Source organism: Engystomops pustulosus, chromosome 11 (assembly GCF_040894005.1).
Source record: "Engystomops pustulosus chromosome 11, aEngPut4.maternal, whole genome shotgun sequence".
NCBI lineage: Eukaryota > Metazoa > Chordata > Amphibia > Anura > Leptodactylidae > Engystomops > Engystomops pustulosus.
Window position 1 is genome coordinate 39416695 of NC_092421.1, and position 22338 is coordinate 39439032.

A 22338-nucleotide genomic window follows, 5' to 3' on the forward strand; every position below is an offset into this window, starting at 1 on the left:
GGTGGGGGTTGCTGCATATTGCAGCTAACACCCACGATCGGTGCTAGTCCCTCCCTGTGACGTCATCTGTTGCCTTTGTAAGACCGGAGACTGTAGGACCGATCGGGGTTAAAATACTCTAGAGGGTCTAAAAATTATGTAAGAAACAGTAAAAAAAAAAAAAAGTGTTTCTGTGTCCCGAAATGCCAAACTATCAAAATATAAAAACTGTTATTCCCGGTGGTGAACCCCGTAAAGGGAAATGGCGCCCAAATGGCTGGAACACCACTTTTACAAATTAAATTTGCATAAAAAGTGATCAAAATGTTTGCAATGGTACGCCCCAGTAGCCTCTGTTCCTCCTACCAGGAATTTTTTGTGTGCAGTTCCTCGTAGCTGTGTGTATCATTTGGAGTGCACTGTGAAAGTCTTAAAAACCTGAGCCCACAAGAAACTGACACAAAAAAGTCAATTTTATCACATTTGGATTTTTTTCCCAGCTTCCCAGTACAGGGCATGGAAATACCTGGAAAATAAACCCTCGCACAGCTCTCTACATTGTAAAATGAAATGGATATAGATTTTTGAAGCTGGGGAGTAGAAAATTAATGACGGCTGCAATGGGAATGGGATAAAAAAGGATTCACTAGTTTATAAAGAATAGATAAGGAATTGGAGCTTGACACCCGGCACCCCTACCGATCTGGGATCAGGATTGCTGCTCAGTCCTACTCAGGTTTTATTTTTAAACTTCTTCTTCCAAATGATATATTAAACTCCCTTGTGTCTTTCTCTGAAATTATTGGAGTTCATGACAGCTTAGTGCATCAGTCAATTACATGCAATGTCAATTCCCATCATAAGTTCTTTGCCCATAAAACAAAGTAATATCTTTGCATTTTCTTTGCCACAATTGGCAAATCCTATAAATCCCACATCTATCACAGAATTTTTCATATTTTATAAAAGATAAAAAAGGAAAAGCCACTGTATGGTTATAATACAAAAGGAATTTATTTCTACGTGTCGGAGTATAACTGTGATGCCATCTACGCATAGGGGCCATAGGTGAAAGAGGTGGGCCACTTTACCTCATAGATTTTTGTAATGCATGTGGGGGGCAGGATATTGGGTAATTCACCACTTTCATGTAGAGTGAAGCCTTCTGTTTTAAACATCCATCAGCCAGACATTACTTAAACCATAAAATGGCTGCAGATGGAAGGTCATTTGATCTCAACCATGAGCAATCGCCCTGCCAGCACCTAAGGAAAGTATGGCAGGGTGATTGCTCATGCACAGAAAGAGATCACATGACCCTCCATCTGGATGATGAGGTTAAAGACAGGAGACTTAACTTATCAGCAAAGCGGAACAGAACTTTTAATAGATTTATATTGGTAAATTAACTAATATCGTGCCCCCCACACTTAAACACATATTACAAAAAACATGAGGTTAATATCCATGAATACCAAATCTACACTGGCTTGTACCCCCCACACACTAATACTTCTCAAAACTATAAACCTCTCCTTTAGGAATGGTAGTTACATACTTATCTATTATATTAGATTAGACATTCCTATCTAATTATTGTGGTCGATTATATTTCTGAAAGTTTCGATAAAATAACTTGTAATACAGATGTGGGTTTTCATGTACCTATATATTGAACATGACGCCCTGACCCTCTGCCTTTAATCATCTGTGCATTGTAACGGTAATCTTGAAGAAGCACAGGAGGTTCAGTGTTGTATATGATATCCATGATTGCACAGATCTGATCACATAATTTGGATTTCATAAGGGTTAGTTTGTATAGAAGGTATACTCCTATATATTTGCCTATTTAAAATGTGTCAGCGCAATGCGGATTTATACGTTTTGGACACCTGTTGTTTCCCATTGGGTTCTTATTGAGCGCACATTTCACTTTCCACTTGCTGGATTAGTGCTTGAAGGTGGCTCTGTGTATTAAGGTGGATTTTATTACAGGAATGTGTCGCACTGCCAAAAAAAAATTTTTTTTTAGCCTTTTATTCTATATTTTTAAAATTATTGCTCGACATTGTATGTATTGTGTTAAAGCCCTTATTTCTTCTGGAGATTCTATCCTACAGTAGAACGGTTAGTTGCGGATGCCTTTCTTTCCATGAGATGATCAAACGAAGTGTTGTACTAGGATCTACAATTATTGTTATTATTATTTTTTTTTCTGACAGCCCACTGACCAATTCTCATTATTTTAGCTATCCACACAATGTGGATGTGGTGCTTCTAAACCAAACACACTTATATCCTGAAACAGTATCCGTATTTTAATATTACACAAATGAGCCTCGGGAGCCTCTAAACGCGCATTCTGGCTTTGTCATTTTCTAATTCTAAATGCCTTCTTTCTGCATTTCTGCCAAGCCTTCTCACTCCCCCGGTGACGTCAGAGAGCCCTAGGTAGTCTCCCACATTGTTTAGCCCCCTGAGGGCTGAAAAGATGTTGTTCTCAAAAAGTAGGCCATTAGAAGCAAAAATGAACAACGGATCATGTTTCATGTTTCTGTACTTGGTATAGAAGCACTGTACCGATGTGGTAGATTTCTTTTAAATATACGAGGGCGGTTCAATGTACCCGTGTGCTTCCATCTATCAAACGATGGCAAAACGAATGGCAAACATCGGTTTTTGATGAGGAGTAACCAGGACACCCGGAACATGTGATTACCACAACATGATACTCGCTGATCAAAGAATGAACGTGTTTGAATTAGCAGAGGCCGTAGGTGTGTCGACCGGAACGGCAATTAATATTTGTAATTATAATTGGAACGACATCAGCCACATGGATTTTTTAGAGAAAGGAAGAACGATCACTAGACAATACAGTGAGTTATTGAACAAAAAATTGAAGGACACACGGCTCCATTCGGGGGAAAAGAAGAGAAGGTGCTGTTACAACACAATAACGCACCAGCAGATTCATCCGGAGTTGTCACCGCCAAACTGCATGAATTATTATGTTATGAATTGCTGCCTCACCCCCCGTATTCACCCGATCTGGCTCCCTGCAACTTTTTCTTGTTCTCCAACATGAAGAAATGGCTTGCGGGGAAAAAAATGTAGGAAGTCATCGCTGAGACTGAGGTGTATTTTGGAGAGTTCGACAAATCCTATTTTTTGGAGGGGTTAAAAAATGGCAGCAACGTGGAGAGAATTGTATCCTTCTAAGAGGGATTATGTTGAAAAATGTAAAAGAATTTGAAAAAATGGTGTCTTCATTTCTAACACGGGTACTTATTGAACCGCCCTCTGATAGGTTTCATTAAAGAACAGGCTGTAGCAGAAGAATTTTTTTTCCCCTGGACAGTGAAATGAAGTGACCTCCTTTTCTCTTCTGTGTTTGATAACTGTATGGCGCTTTTTTATATTGGACAGGATTTTGGGTTTTACAGCTATACCCCAGCTATTTACTGACCATTGTCTGTACCTCTTCAGTGATATGAGAGGGTCTGTGACTGAACCAGAAACCTTTGGTAGAGGTGTGGACTTTGGCATCATTGGATAGTTAGTTATTGTGCTCAGGTGGACATGTGTCTTCTCTGGAGTTACCTCATGAATTCGCGGTCTCATCCCACTGATGGGGTAAAGACTGAACCATGTTGAATCCGCAGGGTTTTATGGTCACATCTTACGTTACTAATGCCACAGAGTTCTGCCCATCCCAGAAATTGTTTTCGGGATGTCTTCTGGTTTCCAGTTCTGTTTTTGTGCCAGTCATATGTTTTCAATGGCACTTGGTGAAGGGGTTCCAGAGTGTCTCATTTCAAGCTTATACTAAGAAAATAAAGTGTTCTTCCAATGGCGCCAAACAAATCAGACCCAAAGGAAAGTTCGCTTTATCACCTTGACAAACACAAATGCACACTTGTTCAGTGTTTAATTCTGGTTTATTTTCTCAGTCTTGTACTTCACCTGTGACACGCACACGCTCTCTCCTCGGCGGCTGTCCGCCCTTGTAAACCCCTAGATGTGTATTCTATTAGGGGACATGGCACCATACAGGAAAGCTGGTCAAAGCAGAGGTTTGTGCAAAATGAAATTACAGACGGGTAACACATGGTTTTCATTAGGCCATAACTTTCCTTTACAAGTAATGGGTGATAATGGCTGAGGTAATTATGAGATCTCAATCTGTCCAAGCTTCAATGTAAGCCTCGCATGTTTTATTAATAGGAAATTATTCACAAATTAGATGACCTGAGAATACAAATCAGGTGTCTAATGTTAAGGACAATGCATTAATGTTAAAGTATTACAATGTGATGATGTACAGGGAGTAAGGGTAGACTGGCGATTGATGCCAGGACAAATGCCACGCCATGGTCAGAGCAAGGCAAGTGGGGAGGAACGTGTCTTATCCAGCATATACAGCCATACTGGGTCATCGAATCAACAGTACAGGACAGGTATAGAGATTCCCAATAGAAGGTTTATTTTGATATATAAGGTGTATATTCACATGAAAATCTTCTTCTGCTCTGTGACATACTGCCTGCAGATAGGACAGCATATTATAGAGGAGGAGCTGAGCAGATTGTTCATAGTGTGATGTCTGGATAAAGCCAGCCACACACAAACCCGTTACTATATAGTGTAGAGGAAGGGGAGTCCTATTATAGCTTGCAAACACATTTACTGACTGGCAAATGTATGTAGTAAAACCTTCATTGGTAAATAGGGTGCTGCTTCCAATTATTGCAGGAACCAGCATCTCTGTGTGGGCTCCCCAGTTGTGAAGCTATTGGGTTATAGTCCAGTGTTTCTAATTCATCATCTTGTCCCCATGGGATGATCTGCTTTAACCATCCCTCAAGCTTCATGAACCTGCCCTTGAAGCTGTGAATATCCATAAGGAGTAGCCTTCTACATTATCAGGAGGGCATCGAGGCTTGGGCCTTTGTGCTCCTCCAAGGACCTTAATGTGGAACTTGTAAGTAGGGAATGGGGGCGGCACTGGATAAAGCTGTGCACTTAAAAAAAACGAGGAGGGAAATAAAAGCAACTGTTGGAGAAAAGGCTGATGCAGTGCACATTGCCAGACCTCAGACTCCTTTGTGACTGCTAAGGCAATAAAACAAGGGGGGAAAAAACATGTGGAGACAAGTTGTGAGCTGTGCTCCAGCATTCCTCGCCACGTGCTCGCGCTTCTTGTGTGCTTTTAACTTAAACACGCCAGTTCTCTTTTATCTTTTCGTCACCTTTTTAATTACATTTCCTCTTTAATACTTTTTTTTCCTTTTTGCAGAAGGTCTATTTAATTTAATAGATGTATTGTTAATTCTGGTGACTTGTGTGTTGCAGCAGGAAGAAAGACTGCACAGGTTTATGTATCGGTTCTATTGTACGTGTGATTTGTGATCCAGCATATTTGGTTCTGTACACCTCTCCATCCCCATTGAAAGGCAAAGTATATAGGGAGTTGCCAAAGTTTCAGCATAGATTTATAATTTTTTAATTTTGTTTTTATTCTGTTGAGTAATGACTAGATGTAGCAGTGTACATGTTTGGAATACGTGGAGTTTCTGTACATGGAGTATGTTTGGTTGTCCGGTATCTTGGAAGTGAAGAGGCGAACATTGTGATCTCTCCACCTTCTCCAACACGCCCAGTATATTGCAGTTTACAGTTGAATAGTAGGTGGTCTAGGGGTTCAGTGAAGATGTCTTTTACACTTTGTTCTAGAATGTGTAAGGTCCTCGCTGCCGATGATCTAATTAAAATTCATTAACACGGTGAAGTGTCTATTTCTTGTTCTTAAAAATTCTGCCCTTGTCTTACGGCTTATTGATCGCTATTTGTGAAGCTTTGTTGCTTGTCTATATGTTGTCTAGCCGTGAGCTGATAATTTGTCTCCAGTGGCAGGTTATGCAGTCTTTTATATCCTTAGGAAGGATCAAGTCCAGCATTCACTGGAGAACATTTTTAGTTACGGCTAATTGACTCCTAATTTCTATTTTATTTATTCATTGCATTGGATTTTTTGATATATAAATACCTTGCTGGGCAGAAGGAAAATGATTTTAGTGAATGTAGTATCTGCAGATATTAAATTGTATTGCCAAGATTTAACCTTTAAAAAGCCGACCACAGCTCCACCTAGCAACGGGGGAAATGTATCATTACCTAGTAGCCTTATCAATAATAGGAAGTTGCCCTACTCTGGGGACCCTCCTTATCCAGAAGTGTTGATCAACCCCTATTATGGTGTGCCATAGAACAAATGTTTTAGAAACTTTTCTTATACACCTTCAATAAATGTCACTTATTCCTTAGGACCCTCCTTACTCTCACACACTCGGCTAATCACTTGCCTTTTGATTATAGATTCAAATGTATGTGTCTGATGGACATTTGAGAGCAGCTCATCTCATGATAAATGCAATCATTTAGGTCTAAACACCTTTGTTTGGGAGCAGCGCCTCCTAATAACACCTGAATAGCATCTTAAGACACAACGTGTGAACTTGACCTAAAGGAGCTATGGCACTGATTTGGTAGATCCTATATTGCTGATATACAGGTTATCTAGCCTTATCATACTAGACTGACTGACACTTTAGCCATTTCATTTGTTTTTAACAATAGTTACCATGTTTTTTAGACTATATGATGCATCCCAGATTTAGTAATCCAAAAAATGAAAGTATATTTGACAACTATTTAAAAACAGCTAACCTCTGCTACGCACATTTGCATGAACACACTCATCCCTACTACACACCTCTACCTTTTCATGCCCAGTCCCAGTTGCAACATGTTCTCTCGCCCCACCCCCTGGCTCTGTCCTGACCTATTACTGGCAGCAATGAAAGGGTTACAGGGCCTTGCAGTGACGCTGGAAGCATGTGTCAGTCAGCACTCCAGGTCGTGGAGGTTATAACCAGGGATGGGGAGAGATCTAGAGGTGCTTCTCTCCAGAGGTTTTCGGTGAAATGATTTGTTAGCACCTCACCTGATCTCAAAGACCGCGATCAGAAGGGTCTGACACTGCTGCATCCTCCTGACCTTCAGACTACAGAATGCAGGAACTTTTTAGCAAGATTTTTTTTCTTTCTAAAAAGTCTTACAATACAAAAATTGTGTAGTTTTTTTATTGTGATTTGTTTGGAAACCTCTGGGACATACATCCTATATGAGTAGCATTAGGGGAACCTCTTGACGTTGAGTATTTAGTCTTGTCTTTGCCACATTTTCTGGTGATACAAGTGGAGTGGATGTGCTCTTCCTTGGTGTTTTTGTAGCCTCCCCCTTGCACCGCTCCTGTCTCGCTCCATGTTCTATACATGTCCAAATGAGAAACCGCTTGCAGCAAGGCAAGGGAGGATTTCGTTGACAGTTTTGGTTACGTCTGGAAAACCTGTCTGTCTGTCCTCATCTACTGCCAAGGGATTTGGGTCTTGTTTCAGCTTTGCTTCTAGACGTGTTACATTATTACTTTCTTATAATTCTGGAAGTGTTACACAGAGAACCTTTTCGGTTATAACTTTGGCATAATAACTGGTTTGGCATAATGTTGATGATTTAGGCTGGAATTATTTTAATGAATTTATGTTTTGTAGAGGGTCCAAAAAATCATATGCTACAAAAATAATATCTCAGCTGTTTTTTCCCCTGCTATTTCTAAGAACAGCATCGCACATCTCCCTGGGCTGTATTTGGTATTGAGCTTAGGCCCAGCCTAGCGTGTGTATATAGATGTGTTTAGTATATACACACACTAATATATACTGTGTGTGTTCGCTGGCTTACCCACTGTAATATACACGTACTTCCCAAGTGGATGTCACTTACAGTTAGTGAATATGATCCATGTAGCCTGTCATTTTAATCTGTCGGGTTATCCCTACAAATTGGGTTGTCTCTTGTTACACACCTTGTAAATTCGGGGCAAACCAGGCTGACTTTTGTGTATGGCCTATTCTGTGGAGATAAGCAGCTACCAGAGGTGCCGGCAGCATCTTCTCACCCTCTTCCTGTTACCATTGCATGTTTCTGGGAAATAAGTTCCGGATTCTATCAGACTGTATGTACCATTTATTTTTCAAAGGGGTTTCTATTGGACATTGACCTCTAGGTAGTAAAAATATCTCTCTTTAATAAAATATAACATTACGTCAATATTTAGGTGTTCGAGAAACACCCCTTTGTTTGGACCGTCAACAAAAAATAAGAAGTCCTGCAAGTATTTACAAAAAATGAATCATTATCTGTAACATTATTCATGTTTTTCTCTGCAGGTCAAAACTTTGACATCTTACCACACAGAACTGGAATGAAATCCAACTCTGATCCGAAGAAGCTAGAAAATGGGGTGACGTTGGCTCCGGAGGACACGTTACCCTTTTTAAACTGTTATTGTTATGGTTATTGCCCTGAGGATGCTACAAATAATACCTGCATGTAAGTGGGGTGTATATTGTTCCTACAACCAGTATAGTGGTATCTTATTCCTGCTAGTTGCCCTCTCTTACCTGTTAATGTGCAGTTTGTACTGGTAAAGATATCCCCGTGGTGTGAGATGGTGATGCGGGGAACGGAGCCCCTCACTACAACACTCTGGCGCCAGAATGGAACGTTTGGCTCTGTGCTGTGAAAGCTAATCACCTTCCGCCATCTAGTGGTCACTGCTGGTTGTGCACACCAATATTTCTTTTGAAGTGTAACTCCCCAAAATGCTGTTAATCTGTCTAATGTGTATATGGATATTATAGACATTTTCCATAATAAGTGTATTCTTTCTACAACCTAATAATTTCATTTGTTTTTTTTTAGTACAAACGGACATTGCTTTGCTATAATTGAAGAAGATGAACATGGAGAAATTACATTAACTTCTGGCTGCATGAAACTGGAAGGCTCTGATTTTCAGTGCAAGGTAATATTTTTGTGAGAGAATCCTACTCTTAATAGCCCACATGTTAGCCCTTAAAAGGAAATCTACCATCAAAATCCATCATGATAAACCAGGGACACTTACCCATAGATCCTGGTTATTATTTGTTATCCATGGCCTCCGTCCTTCTAAATCTAATGAGCTAGAGCTGTGGATGTGTTATCAAAGATTTATTTATCCAATTAAGCATAAAGCCTTTGAATCTGCAAGGTTTCCTCTTCCTCCCAAGCCCCTCAGGCTCATTAGTATAATTTTAAAAGTTGATTTTAGAAGGAAGAAGGCCATGGATAAAAAAAAATGTGAGAAGATTACCACAGTCTCTGTGCCTGAATCTGAGTAAGTGTCCCTGTTTTATCCATGCTACATTTTGATGTACTATTTCCTTTTTATTGCATTAACAAGGTCCTTCATACCCATATGAAAACCGAAATCTAAGTGGTCACATCTGACTATCTCCTGTATTGGAGGGTGCTCTAGGTATTGTCATAGAGATGGTAGTAGGGGAAGAAAAGATATTGAATTTTGTCATGACCAATCCTTTCCTTGGGCAATTTACACGATGGTTTTCTCCTACAATGTTTTCTCCTACGAAAAATGTCAGAATGAGATGGAAAAGACCCCACCATCTGCTCATTAGTAGTACTGTATTGGCATTGTTTTGATTCTCCATGAATCTTTATTAAGCATAAAAAAACATGCGGAGGACATGAATCTTAGTTTTTTTTTTTCCTTTGGTATGTAATTGAGACATATGGAAGGTCTTTTTTGCGCCTTATGTATGATTATGTCTGTTTTCTTGTGATACATGTTTAGTTCTTCCTCTAGGCTGGCACAACTTTTGCCTTCTTTTTGAGACTTTGTGTTGCAAAGGTCTCGTATCCACATGGACACAAGCCACGTGAAGGGGTTATATGCAGGAGTGGACACTACTGTACATTTTGGATTTGAGGCTGTGTCTTGCATTTTTAAGCACTGTAGTCACACCCCAGGGAGATATAAGGCTGTGGTCACACGTGGTGTTAACACCCGCATTTTCATATCCATCACAACGGCTGATAAAAGCAGATTTGCCTAATTACATTGCTGTCAACTTGGAGTTCACAAAATACATGTGCTAACAAGATGTTCAATGCACGCTGACATTAACACAATGTTAACAGCAATGTAATTAGGTAAATCTGCTCTTCTCAACAGTTTTGATGCGTTTGAAAATGCATGTGTTAATGCCATGTGTGACCAATAAATTTCATAAGAATATAAATGCAAACATGAATGAATTTACAGCCCAAACTTTCAATGCCAAACAGGTTAATGTGCAAAACTGTCAAAATTTATAGTTTAAAAATTTAATACAGGTTCAATGAAAAATCCTTACCTTGCACCTGCCCTGGACCAGCGCTGAAACCTAGTAGTAGTGCGCAGCTGCTGTTATACAGAACTAGGACTAGAGGCTCAGTCTAAATAAAAATGTGAAATAGTTGTTAACGAATGTTGAGTTTACAGAAGGCAAAAACCTGTTTCTACTTAAAACTTAGGATTCTCCCAAAGCCCAGTTACGAAGGACAATCGAGTGCTGTCGGACTGACTTCTGCAACAGAGATTTGCAACCCACGTTACCTCCAGATGGGAGACCAGGTACTGTACATATATTTGTGACACAGCTGCAGATGGCCATGTAATGGGAAATACACAAATATCCTCTACATCTAAGAGAACGGGTCACCTCCCTAATAGCTTGTCCATTAATACAGGGTATGGTGTAAATCTGCCCCAATCATTTTGTCAAACTTGTTGCCTAAACATTATCATTTGTATGCCATTGACATAGATAAACTATATATTATGGTAACCCCATTCAAATAAATATTAAGTTTCTAATAATTTTCTCTATGAGATTGGAAAACCGTATTAATTTGCACTTTAGATTTTTAACCTTTTTCACAAATATTTAATCATCTTAAATGTTAAAATGAAAAACGTCAGACTGACCTATTCCAACCATCCATACGCCCCAGGGGTAATAGAAGTCTGACGACTCTGCGGTCTCTGTTCTGTATTGTCAGGGGCGATCATTACACGGTGACACAGACCGTTCCGGTGAAGGAATTGTTCCCGCTTTGTAGAACAGTTTTAAACCATAAATACATCAGTAGTGATGCATAAAATAAGGGGGTGGAAAAATAGAATAAACAAACCTTTCCGCTGCTCTGGAATAACATTGTCCATCTTTTCAGTAGGAATATTTGGCAGAAGTATCCACGTCATAGCGCTGATTATCTCCATCGTGGTCTGCTTATTATTCATGATGCTCCTCATCTTTATCACCTGCATGTACAAGTAAGGTTTTTTATTTTTATACATGACTTTAACCTTATTACATACCTTCTCTATACTATGCCTGTTTCCTATAAGTTTACATAGAAGGCTGTGATTAAGTGCTTACAATTCTGTTTTGCAGACACAAGCTGGCGACCCAGAGAATGCTGTACAACAGAGATCTAGAGCAAGATGAGGCCTTTATACCGGCCGGAGAGTCGTTAAAGGCTCTTATTGACCTGTCGCAGAGTTCTGGCAGTGGATCTGGACTTCCTCTTTTGGTGAGCCAAAAATATTGTTATCGACCATTTGCCAGAAAGACAAAGACTGAGACACAATTCTTACTCATTGTGTATACTTCCCTCATAGCTGGTATTTTTTAAAGGGGTATTCTTATGACAGACACTACCATAACCATGTGCCATATAACAATTTATTATCTGGCTGTGCAGGTCCAGAGAACAATCGCCAAGCAGATCCAGATGGTGAGACAGATAGGAAAAGGACGGTACGGAGAGGTTTGGATGGGAAAATGGAGAGGAGAAAAAGTGGCCGTAAAAGTGTTCTTCACTGCCGAGGAAGCAAGCTGGTTCAGAGAGACCGAAATCTACCAAACTGTGTTAATGCGACATGAGAACATATTGGGTGAGTAAAGCGTCAGCAGTCTATAATAATGGCACTTGCAGAAACTCTGCACTTTGATACTTGAACGGATTTGGTTCAGCTCTAAACTTAATTGTCTTTTGGAATTTGAAAAAGGATTCTGTTCTGGTCCAAAGCTTTTTGCACTAATAAAGTAAAGCCTTGTGTTGGCCACAAAATTCCCATCTGTCTTCATACACTGTGAAGGTGTAGACGTTTATTACCATAAGCCCAATGGCATCAGGTACAATGGAAAACTCTTCCTTTCTGATGACAATGGCCCCTGTGTTACTATTGACCTATCCGATTGGTGACCTGGCTCCTCCAACTAATCCGCTGCTGTTCTCAGCAGTCGGAGCTGGAATGCTTATCCCTTCAAAGTTTTGCGGTTTGTAAAATACATTGAAGTACCTTTTTTTGTTTTTTTTAAGGTTTTATTGCTGCCGATATTAAAGGGACTGGATCATGGACACAAATGTATCTAATAACGGAATATCATGAGAATGGGTCTTTATACGATTTCCTCAAGTGTGCTACTTTGGATACCAGATCTCTACTAAAGCTGGCCTATTCGGCTGCTTGCGGCCTCTGCCATCTGCATACTGAAATTTATGGTACTCAAGGAAAGCCAGCGATCGCGCACAGGGATCTGAAGAGCAAAAACATCCTGATAAAGGAAAACTGGACGTGTTGCATCGCAGACCTGGGACTCGCCGTTAAATTTAACAGGTAAGGGAACAGTGGCAGCAGGATGCTAGATGGCAGGGCAGGGATCCATGCTGGACCTGTAAGAACCGGACCCCTGTTCTACTAAGTTCTCTTTGGTTATATGTTAAATCTTTGTAGTTTCATACACTGTTTAGGCTCAAGCTACCTGAATCAATAAAGGAAATGTACTTTCCCAGCAATGCAGTCTAGTATCAAAAATTCTAGTCTTGATTATATAATGTATATCCATAAATAAACTGCTTATCACCACTATACAAGTACTAGATTAATATTGCTATATAGCGACTCTACAGTCTATACTAGATTTATCAAACGCAAATAACTGGATCACTTTATCTCTAAAAGGAATAGTTGACATTCCAATTAAGTTTTTTTTTTAATCCAGCCCATAATGACATGATGAGTTCTTCCAAACGCAACTGCAGGATAAAATGTACACATTGTATTATTAATATGTCTTGGTTCAGTGCTCTTCAAGTAAACCGTATACTTATAATTTCCCATGCAGTGATACACACGAAGTAGATATTCCACTGAACACCCGTGTTGGCACAAAGCGGTACATGGCACCTGAAGTCCTGGATGAAAGTTTAAATAAAAATAATTTCCAAGCTTATATTATGGCAGATATCTACAGCTTCAGTTTAATCATTTGGGAGATGACCCGTCGTTGCATCACTGGTGGTAAGGCTTTATATTAACTTTTGCAAATTTGTGGAAAATTATTGCGGAACAAGTAATATCCGTGCCCAGGTCGTCTTTAACAGCCAGCCCATGTTTAATTTATTTATTTTTTCTTAACAAGCTTATATCTTTTTCAGGTATTGTTGAAGAGTATCAATTGCCATATTATGATATGGTGCCAAGCGACCCTTCTTTTGAGGACATGAGAGAAGTTGTGTGCATTAAATGTTTACGGCCCACTGTGTCAAATAGATGGAACAGTGATGAGGTAAGTGGCTTCTACCCTTTGTTTCTGAAAGACATTTGTAACTGGATCCTGAAATGCAGAGAGGTTGCATGCATGTCCGCAAATGGCTGCCACAAGCTAGCCACAAAAAATGGCAGGTGCCTCACCAGGCCCAGCGCCAGCAACCGGCTTATCCAGGCAAGTGCTGGGGCCTAAGGCTGCTGGAGGGGCCCACTCATACGCTAGAAAAAAAATTTTGGCCCCCGGATTAATTGTACCAGTGTCGAATTAAGACAAATGGAAGACACCTTCCAGCTCATGTAGGTTTCCGCCTCTATGCTGCGCTCGTTGAGAGTACAGCATAGAGGCAGAATCCATAGCTCACCTTCCCTTGTTTCTCTGAAGTGGCGGCTCTGAAGCCAGTGCACATGATGATGATCACATCACATGTGCCAGCTTCAGCCGGCGCGTACAGAAGGCACATGCCTAAGAAAGAAAGAGGCTGCAGGCGCTGCTCCGGGAAACAAGGAAGGTGAGTTTTTTCTTTCCCAAAGTTGGAAGGACAGTGTGGCTATGTAGGGGAGAGTGTGACTTCCTAGTGGGGGGAAGCGTGGTTAGTTGGAGGGAACAATTTGGCTATATGGGGTGACCATGTGGTTTATTGGGTGAAGTGTGGCTACCTAGGTAGGGACAGTGTGGCTTATGGATGTACAGTGTGGCTACTGGGGGGGAGCCCACAAAGGGGCCCATTATGGCTTTGTCACCCAAGGGCCTTCTTAAACCTGGAGCCGGCCCTATGACTCACAAGAGATGCATTTTGCATGTCTGAGAATGGTGGCAAAAGATGGTATTCCTACATATGACCGCTCCGATGGATGTGTACATGGAGCCTTGCATAGAAAGTACACATCTTTACTATATGTTATGGATCAGTATTCACCGTCTGCTGACTGAATTCTATTGAATCCACCCCTGGCCTTCGTTAAGGTTTGGGAGGAGGACCGTTGCATCACTGGGAAAGCACCCTGAACATTGGCAGAAACCAAAAAAAACCCACATTAAATGAGTTTCTCCATCCCATTAAAAGTTCAGACTGCCCAATGCATGTGTACACATTGAAAGGGTGGCTATACGTGTACACATACACGGATGTATTGCCGGGTGAACAGCCAATCCAGTAAAATGATACCCCTTGCTAGTTGCACAAAATAAAGGAAAATCAAGAAAATTTCTATTAAAACTGACATTTGGTAAGGCTGGGCATATTGTGTGCTGTGGCCATGCATCCTTTACCTGTTTAGAACAAGTCTTTTAATACATGGTCTCCTCTCTCTTCAGTGCTTGAGGGCGATTTTGAAGCTTATGGCAGAGTGTTGGGCCCAAAATCCAGCTTCTCGTCTCACAGCTCTAAGGATCAAAAAGACACTCGCAAAAATGGTGGAGTCACAAGATGTCAAGATTTGACAGTGGAAATGTCAGGCTCTAACTATAAGACTCTAAACCAAGGGAGCGAAGTGCAAGAAGAGGCTACTGAAGATTCAGCAGCCTCCACGCTACATTTTACAGGCTGCTATATAAAGACTTAACTCAGTACTGTGTAGAAAATTGTGCCGAGAGCATCTCCACATGGTTTGGAGCCTCAGTATACGTCACAACAGAATATTTTTGTTTTTATATTTTATCAAGACTTTTATGACAGACTTCAAGGTTCCAGTTTTCTGAGTATGATTTGCATGCTGAAGCTATTTTGCTTTCTATGAAAGCAGCTACCATCAAGTTTTTTTTTTTTTGTTGCTTACGCACCCTTATGGAGAAGAGACATGTCAGCGTTGCCTTTTTACAATTTGTACCTAAAGCCAATTTTTATTTGTGCCACTATTTTCAATTTGCCATATTTTTTTAATATTGTGTAAAATGCCAAACACTACATGGAGTATCCTATCAGCATTATAAAGAAGCTTATGCATCACCCAAGACATTATGTGTAAACCTGAGTAGTCTGTGAGGAAGGGCCCTGAAGCTAAAACCTGATCAGATCCAGTGTTATCATAGCCTAAACTTAGGATGGGAAAATTGCACATGTGCCATTCATTTTAAACTTTGACTTCAACATATATATATTTTTTTTTTTTAGTAAGTGAAAACATATTTTTGTTTGCCCCTGTAATCCTTTGTTCCCTAGAGTCTTACATCTGTTCAAGTGCCAGAAACTAATAATGAAATATACCATCAGCATGAGGGATTGTAAGCCAAGTACACTGACATACTGCTTATTTATCTTCTTATGCCCTTCTAAAACAAGAGTGGATCCTGCCAGAGGAGGCACCCACCAGCATGTAAATGTGCTTAGTTTACAACCCTTCATCCTATCACAGGTTTCAAACACCACAGGCCATTAATGCTTCCTTGAAAGTCAGTTTTACCATTTCATAAATGTTCTGATCTCAGTCATATTTAATTATATCGAAGTGCTTTGGGGGCCTTGCTACAGGTTCTCCACCTAATCTCTACACTGTCCACTGCCTCCTCTACTTCTCCCGTTCACTGATGTGATTTGGTGTTTCTCAAATATGTTCAAATGTTTCCTTGTGCTACCTCCTTATCCACATTGCTGCTACTTTTCCCGGGGCTCTCTGATGCCCTCTTCTGGGTATAACTAGCACTAGCACAGACGCAATATGAAGAAGGTGGCAGCACACTGCAACGTCTAGTGCTCCTGCACAAGATTTGAAGAGCGCAAGTTGGTGAATGGCATAAGGATAGGAGAAGACAGCGGACAGGCTACAAGTGGGGGCGTGGAGTACCTAATTAGCATGAACATTAAGCTATGGGCTGGTTAGAACACCAATAGAAAGGTAGGTCTGACATGCTAACCATGCTTTCAGTATAAATTGAGTGTGTACACCAGGAAAGCTCCCAATGTATATCTTCAGCATATCTCTAGACTGGGTCGTTTTTGCCTTTGTCTGCCCTTATCCGTTGTATATTGTGCTAAAAGCAGGGTTTACAGATGTAGCACAATGCATCTTTCCAGCAAATTGTATACTCGTTACAGGCCACAGAAGTCTATGGGAGCAGATGCAGCAGTACCAGGCAATGTTTGGTAATGTATAAGAACATATTGGGAATCCTCCTGACGAAACCATGCAATATATGATGAAAACATGATGTGAAGCAACCCTTAATAGGGTTTGGTGGGTACAAAAGTAGATTTAATTTACAGGAGATTTACCATCAGGATAAAATATTGTAGACCAAACACACTGACATACTGGTGTCTACTCTTTTTAGCTTCCTATGCCCTTGTTTTAAACAAAAAAAAGGTCTTTAAAATTATGGAAATGAACCTTAGGGGCTGAAGGCTCCAACACCTTTGGAGTCCAGAGCATTTGCATAACTTAAAAAAAAAACAAGGGCATAAAAGCTTAAAAAGAGCATATCTTGCCGCCCGGGAGGGTGCACACCAGTATGTCAGTGTGCTTGGTTTACAATCCTTTATTCTGGTGTTAGATATCCTTTATTTTTGCCAAGTCATAATATATTAATATGCTGCATCTTAATGGACTTCATCACTACAATCTCTTTATAATTTACAGACATAAATATATTATTCTTTAGCAAGAATAGCATGCACAGTAGTGCCTTTACTTAAAATATTGTAGTTTTTTTTTTTTTTTTTTCCCCGGAAATTCAGGAGAAGTTGACAGCTTCTTGCTGTAATGTAAAAACTACAATAAACTGGTGTTAGTCATTTTTTAATGGAATTTATCAAAACCAGAAACTATACCTCACTAGTCACCTCCTGTTGTGATGCTGCTGGTTTTATGGTAGCATACAATATGGAACCCATTGTCAGTAGAGCAGAACCGGATCATAGTACCACTAGGAATTTGTGGGGTATGATTTTAGCCTTTTTTAAAACTAATTACTTTAAATGCATTCTACAGGTTTTATTTTACTGCAGCATAAGGCCCCTTTCACACAAATGTTAAGGGGACCGATATCACAGATTGATATTGGTCCCCATAGACGCTTATGGTACCTTTCCACAGTACAGTGAGCACACACGGGTGTTGCTGTACAGCAGATGGGAAATAGAACATTCTATTTTTCCTTGCGTACGGCTGGATATCACACTTCGCTATAGCTCAAAAAGAAAGGTATTCTAGTATAACACTAATCTACATCAAAACAACCTGAAAGTCTTCTAAGATCTGTACATCACAGACCGATACTGCTAGGGGGCTAGTGATTAACTCTTTCAAAATCTAGAGAATATTTTGTGGAGTTTAGACCACCCAGGCACTGTCTGTAAAGATGTAAGTCTTTATGAACATTATTATGTTCCCTTAACTCTAAGCCATCAGTAATGTCCATGACAGAAATCAGATTTTTACAAACTAGTATTTTACATTTTTTTATAAATGTTACCTGATCTGCCTTATTTCCAGTTCTTTTCCGTCCTAATTTGCTAGACATAGTAAAAATCACTAATTGGTTAAAAATTATATTAAACAATTGGGTTATTTGAAACCCTTTTTGATTAAATCTTAAGGAAATGGGATCTGTTTGTAGTTGCCTATAACAACTATTGTTGGAAGTCTTCAAAAGATTCTTTAAAAATGTGCAGAAATCAGGTCCCTGCTTACAAGTAGAATTTAAGTTTTTGAAAAATTCACTCACCAGTGCACATAATACAAAAAAAAAACAGATACCTAATTGGAACCAAGTAACCTTTGTGATATTTCCATGGCTAAAAGAAAAAAATTTCCACTTATTTCAAGTTATGCTTTTCATTAAAACACTTGCGGCTTTTAGGAAATCTTGTGCAACCTGTGACGACTTGTTTCGTCCTCATGTACCAAGGTCTGATCTGATTTGTGTATTATAATCTGTACAATAAAGTAACTCTATAGGTAATGTAGCAAGTGTAAATAGTTAATAATATAACATAAAGCAATGGCTATACTATGGTGATATATATGCCAGAACTGTAGAATAACCTTTCAAAGTGTAACACTAAATGTATTTTGTACAGCATCTGGTTACAAAGGTGCCTTATATTAAGTTTACCATAAATTGCTTTGTTCTGTACACAGACAATGTCCAATGTATCATTTCTAAGTAAATAAGCTTATTTTAGTATATATGCTTGTCTTTTTTCATTTATTGCCAAAATCCTCTTTTGAATTCTATGGTTTTATGTATCGGGTCTTTAATTGGAAAAATGCCATAAATGATGAGCACTATATTCCCACAAAACAAATTAGATCGTAGTCACAAGATAGGGCCTAACTTGCTGATCGTGGGGGTCCCGGTGATGAGACCCCCACGGATCATGAGAACATGGGTTCCCCTCGGTGATCCCCGAGATGAGCGGAGCAGACGGAAGTGCATATCCGTTCTTTTCCATTAATCTTTATGGAGCTCACAGATTGCTGAAGGGGGGGAGGGTGTTAGTGCTCTTTACCCCTCCTCGCTCCATAGGCAGACGTGCGGCTGCACATCTCTCTTAGGCAGTATGATGATGCGAATCATGCAACCAGATCACGGCCCCCATAATAGCCATCTGAATGAGCCTTTAGGGCAGAGGCACCATGCTATGTTCACAATGCCACCTAACTGAATGAGGTCTTCCTGCAACTGTCCTTGCGCTGTTTTGGGTTTTTATGGAGCCAAAAGCAGGTGTGGATTTTAATGGCCAGGAATTCCATAAGGGGAGATAATGCTGTAAGGGGCTTGGTCATAGTGCAAGGAATCATCCCCGAACCACTCTATCCTAGAAAGGGTAAAGAGACAAAAATTGGGAGCATGGAAAAACCGTCATAACTGTTTTTATAAAAATTGAGGGTAACGAGCAGCCAGGTGATGCTAATCAAATGCCATTGATTTAATTGATTAGCAACCAGTCTCACCAGTGTTCGACTCGCCCATCAGAGGATCCAAGGGTGGGCCCACGAGGGTTTACACAGTTCTTGTGTCTGCCTGCATTGGCTTACAGCTGCCTTAGCGATGAGGCCAGCTTCCAGTCAGCTAAATAGACCTGAGTAACCTGTGAGATAGCGCACGTTCCCGCCCCTGGTCCCTGCTCAGATTTCACACTGGACAATTAATACTGACCGTGGGGGAAAGGGTGTGTGTCTATCCTGGCTACAGTAAGAGGCCCTATGACCAAACTGTCTGCAGTGGATACTTTGGGGGCAGATTAACAATACAGAATACTGGGTATTTCCCCCTCTCACCATGACAGCATCCAACCGGAGAGAGATGTCCACCGCCAGGGACAGGAAACCAAGGACCCCACCTTTGGTTTTCTGTCCCTGACGGGGACCCAGGGAGGCTCTGTAGCACGGTGAGAGGGGGAATGTGAGTACCAGGTACCCCGGGTGGCTGTGCATCACCCCCCCCCACCGGAGGCTTACCAGTGTGGAAGGAGGCCTTGGCGGGGTGTCACAAAGTTGCTGCGGGTGTGGATGGGCACGTCGGTGGCTGAGCGTCGTAAGATTGCTTTGCTTCTCGCATGATGGCAGTGTGTCCCGGCGCTTGCTGGCATCGCATGTGACAGATGACGCCAGAAGGCGGCAAATTCAAATAGGAGTTACCACACAGGAGTCCAGTGTATATTCTAGCTTAAAGAAAACTTGGCACTCCTTATTTGCGTTTTGAAAAAATAGTGAACTTTATTTCACAAGAAAAAATTGTGTGGCAATCCTAATTCATACATGCAACGTTTCGGTCTACATACAGACCTTCGTCAGGCACTAGAGAAATAAAGTGAGTAAAGGTCAATATACAAGTGGTAAATTAATTCATAATATACAAAATTATATACAATTGTACATAGTAGATAACTGGAGTCCTCCAGTAGGCTTCTTGTTGTAGTGGGAATCACTGTGATCACCACATGCTATTTTCTTGGGGGAAGATCTTGGCAGTGTGGCAGTCTCCGGAGTTTCGCCAATGCCAGCGAGTGGAGGAGGAGGTGTTGATCAGGTATGGGGACATCATGTCCCATATGTATAAGATAATCCTCGTAATGCTAGGGGGCATGAACGTAGCTGGTCTACATGTGACCAGGGGTGCTGGGCATAAATATATGGAAAATGCTGCATCAATAATAATGGGGGTATACACTAGGTAACCTACTAGGGGAGGATCCCCTATACATGTGAATACATATGTCCCGGTGGACCAGACAGGGTGGATGAGACAGGCATACTGAGCATATACATACAACGTCATGTCCTAGGTACAGGGTATGAGCAAGTACAGTGGTGGGTACAGAGTTACTTGGACTTACCGGATTGCATGGTATAGTGAATATGGAACAGGTGAAAAGTGATGTGGCGCTGTGGCCGCTCTGGCGCTGGGAGAGATGGCGGATGTGTCCGCCCAGGAGGAAAGCGCTGGCGTTCTGCAGCGATCGCTGGTATAAATTTGAGCAGACCGGAAACCGGAAGTGACGTTCCGGTTTCACTTTAGGTTGCTTGCGTTCCAGAGTGGAACGCAGAGAAATATCAAGTTCCCTGAGCGATCGAGACGAAGCCGGAGAAGAAAGAAGAAAGGGGTGAAGTATGTAGAAGTAAGGGGATTGGATCGGGCGCTAGTGGAAGGTAGAAATCTGTATGTGGATACACTAATTCTAGTGGGAAAGATGATAGGTGCTAATGGGTTAGTAAATGGGCCATAATGGTTATCAGTACTAATACTGGGAGAACATGTGAGATTGAGAAAAGAACAAACTATGGATATGGGGTGTGATGGATAGGCATGAATGGATAGGAGTGTATAATGCACTATGCATGTGGGGTGTGTATGAACATGTGTGTATCAAATAGGGAGGAATTATGTTATGATGGATAGGCATGAATAGATGGGGGTGTGTAATGGACTATGCATGTGGGGTATGTATGAGTATGTGTGTATCAAATTGGGAGGAATTATGTTATCTGGAGCTAGTTAAAGCATGAAATGTTAGTGTGAGTGTATGAAGCATAAGAGAAAAAGAAGGAGAAGAAAGAAAGGGAGAGAGGAGAATATACCTATTGCAATGCGGTCTCCAGGAGATCAGGGAATCTGTGAAGGAACAAATTGTAATTAGTAAATGTCATACAAGGAATGGATCAATGCATATTCTGTATCTCATATTCCCTGTTAAGACCATTGGGGGCCATTGCGTTGAGTCGGTGAATCCAGAATGCCTCCCGCCGTAGAAGTTGCTTTATCCTGTTGCCGCCCCGTCTGGGCGGGGGAACATGTTCCACCACCTGGAATCTCAATTGTGAGATTTTATGCTTGGCTTGAGCGAAATGGTAGGGTAGGGGTAATAAGAGCTTATTACACCGTATGTCCGACTTGTGTTTAGAAATGCGGTCTTTTATATGTTGGACAGTCTCTCCCACATACACAAGGCCGCAAGGGCATTTGATGACATAGATCACGAATGAGGAATTACAAGTGAAGTAGTCCTTGATAGGATATGAAATGCCAGTTCTGGGGTGGGATATTTTATCCCCCCTCAGTACATTGTTGCATTGGGAGCAGTTAAGGCAAGGGAAAGTGCCGTATTTTGGTGTTGAAAGGAACCATAACCAACAAAGAATAGACTTCTTGGACACCACTATTATCAAGGACACATCAGGTAGGCTTACCAGTGACCTATTCACTAAACCCACAGACAGAAACAGCCTCCTACATTACTCAAGCTGTCACTCCAACCCATGCAAAAGATCTCTCCCCAATTCTCAGATGCAGAGAGTCCGCAGGATAGTATCCGATCCCACACAGAGAGAAATACGTCTCAGCGAGATGC

At 40.9% G+C, this 22338-nt stretch overlaps 1 protein-coding gene across 2 annotated transcripts in view; it reads left to right on the forward strand.

Annotated features, from left to right (window-relative positions):
* The window catches only part of BMPR1A (bone morphogenetic protein receptor type 1A), a 51609-nt gene extending 32936 nt beyond the window's left edge, over positions 1 to 18673 (forward strand). The window contains exons 4-13 of one of the 2 annotated variants that reach the window (XM_072130964.1): positions 8274 to 8436; positions 8809 to 8911; positions 10465 to 10564; positions 11164 to 11266; positions 11388 to 11526; positions 11698 to 11890; positions 12319 to 12616; positions 13125 to 13300; positions 13438 to 13568; positions 14865 to 18673. In XM_072130964.1, coding sequence (XP_071987065.1) covers positions 8274 to 8436; positions 8809 to 8911; positions 10465 to 10564; positions 11164 to 11266; positions 11388 to 11526; positions 11698 to 11890; positions 12319 to 12616; positions 13125 to 13300; positions 13438 to 13568; positions 14865 to 14990 — 1532 coding nt within the window. In that variant the 3' untranslated portion in view covers positions 14991 to 18673. The remainder of the gene's footprint in view (positions 1 to 8273; positions 8437 to 8808; positions 8912 to 10464; positions 10565 to 11163; positions 11267 to 11387; positions 11527 to 11697; positions 11891 to 12318; positions 12617 to 13124; positions 13301 to 13437; positions 13569 to 14864) is intronic. The other variant, XM_072130965.1, reaches the window with a different exon arrangement.
* Positions 18674 to 22338: the final 3665 nt, after the last annotated feature.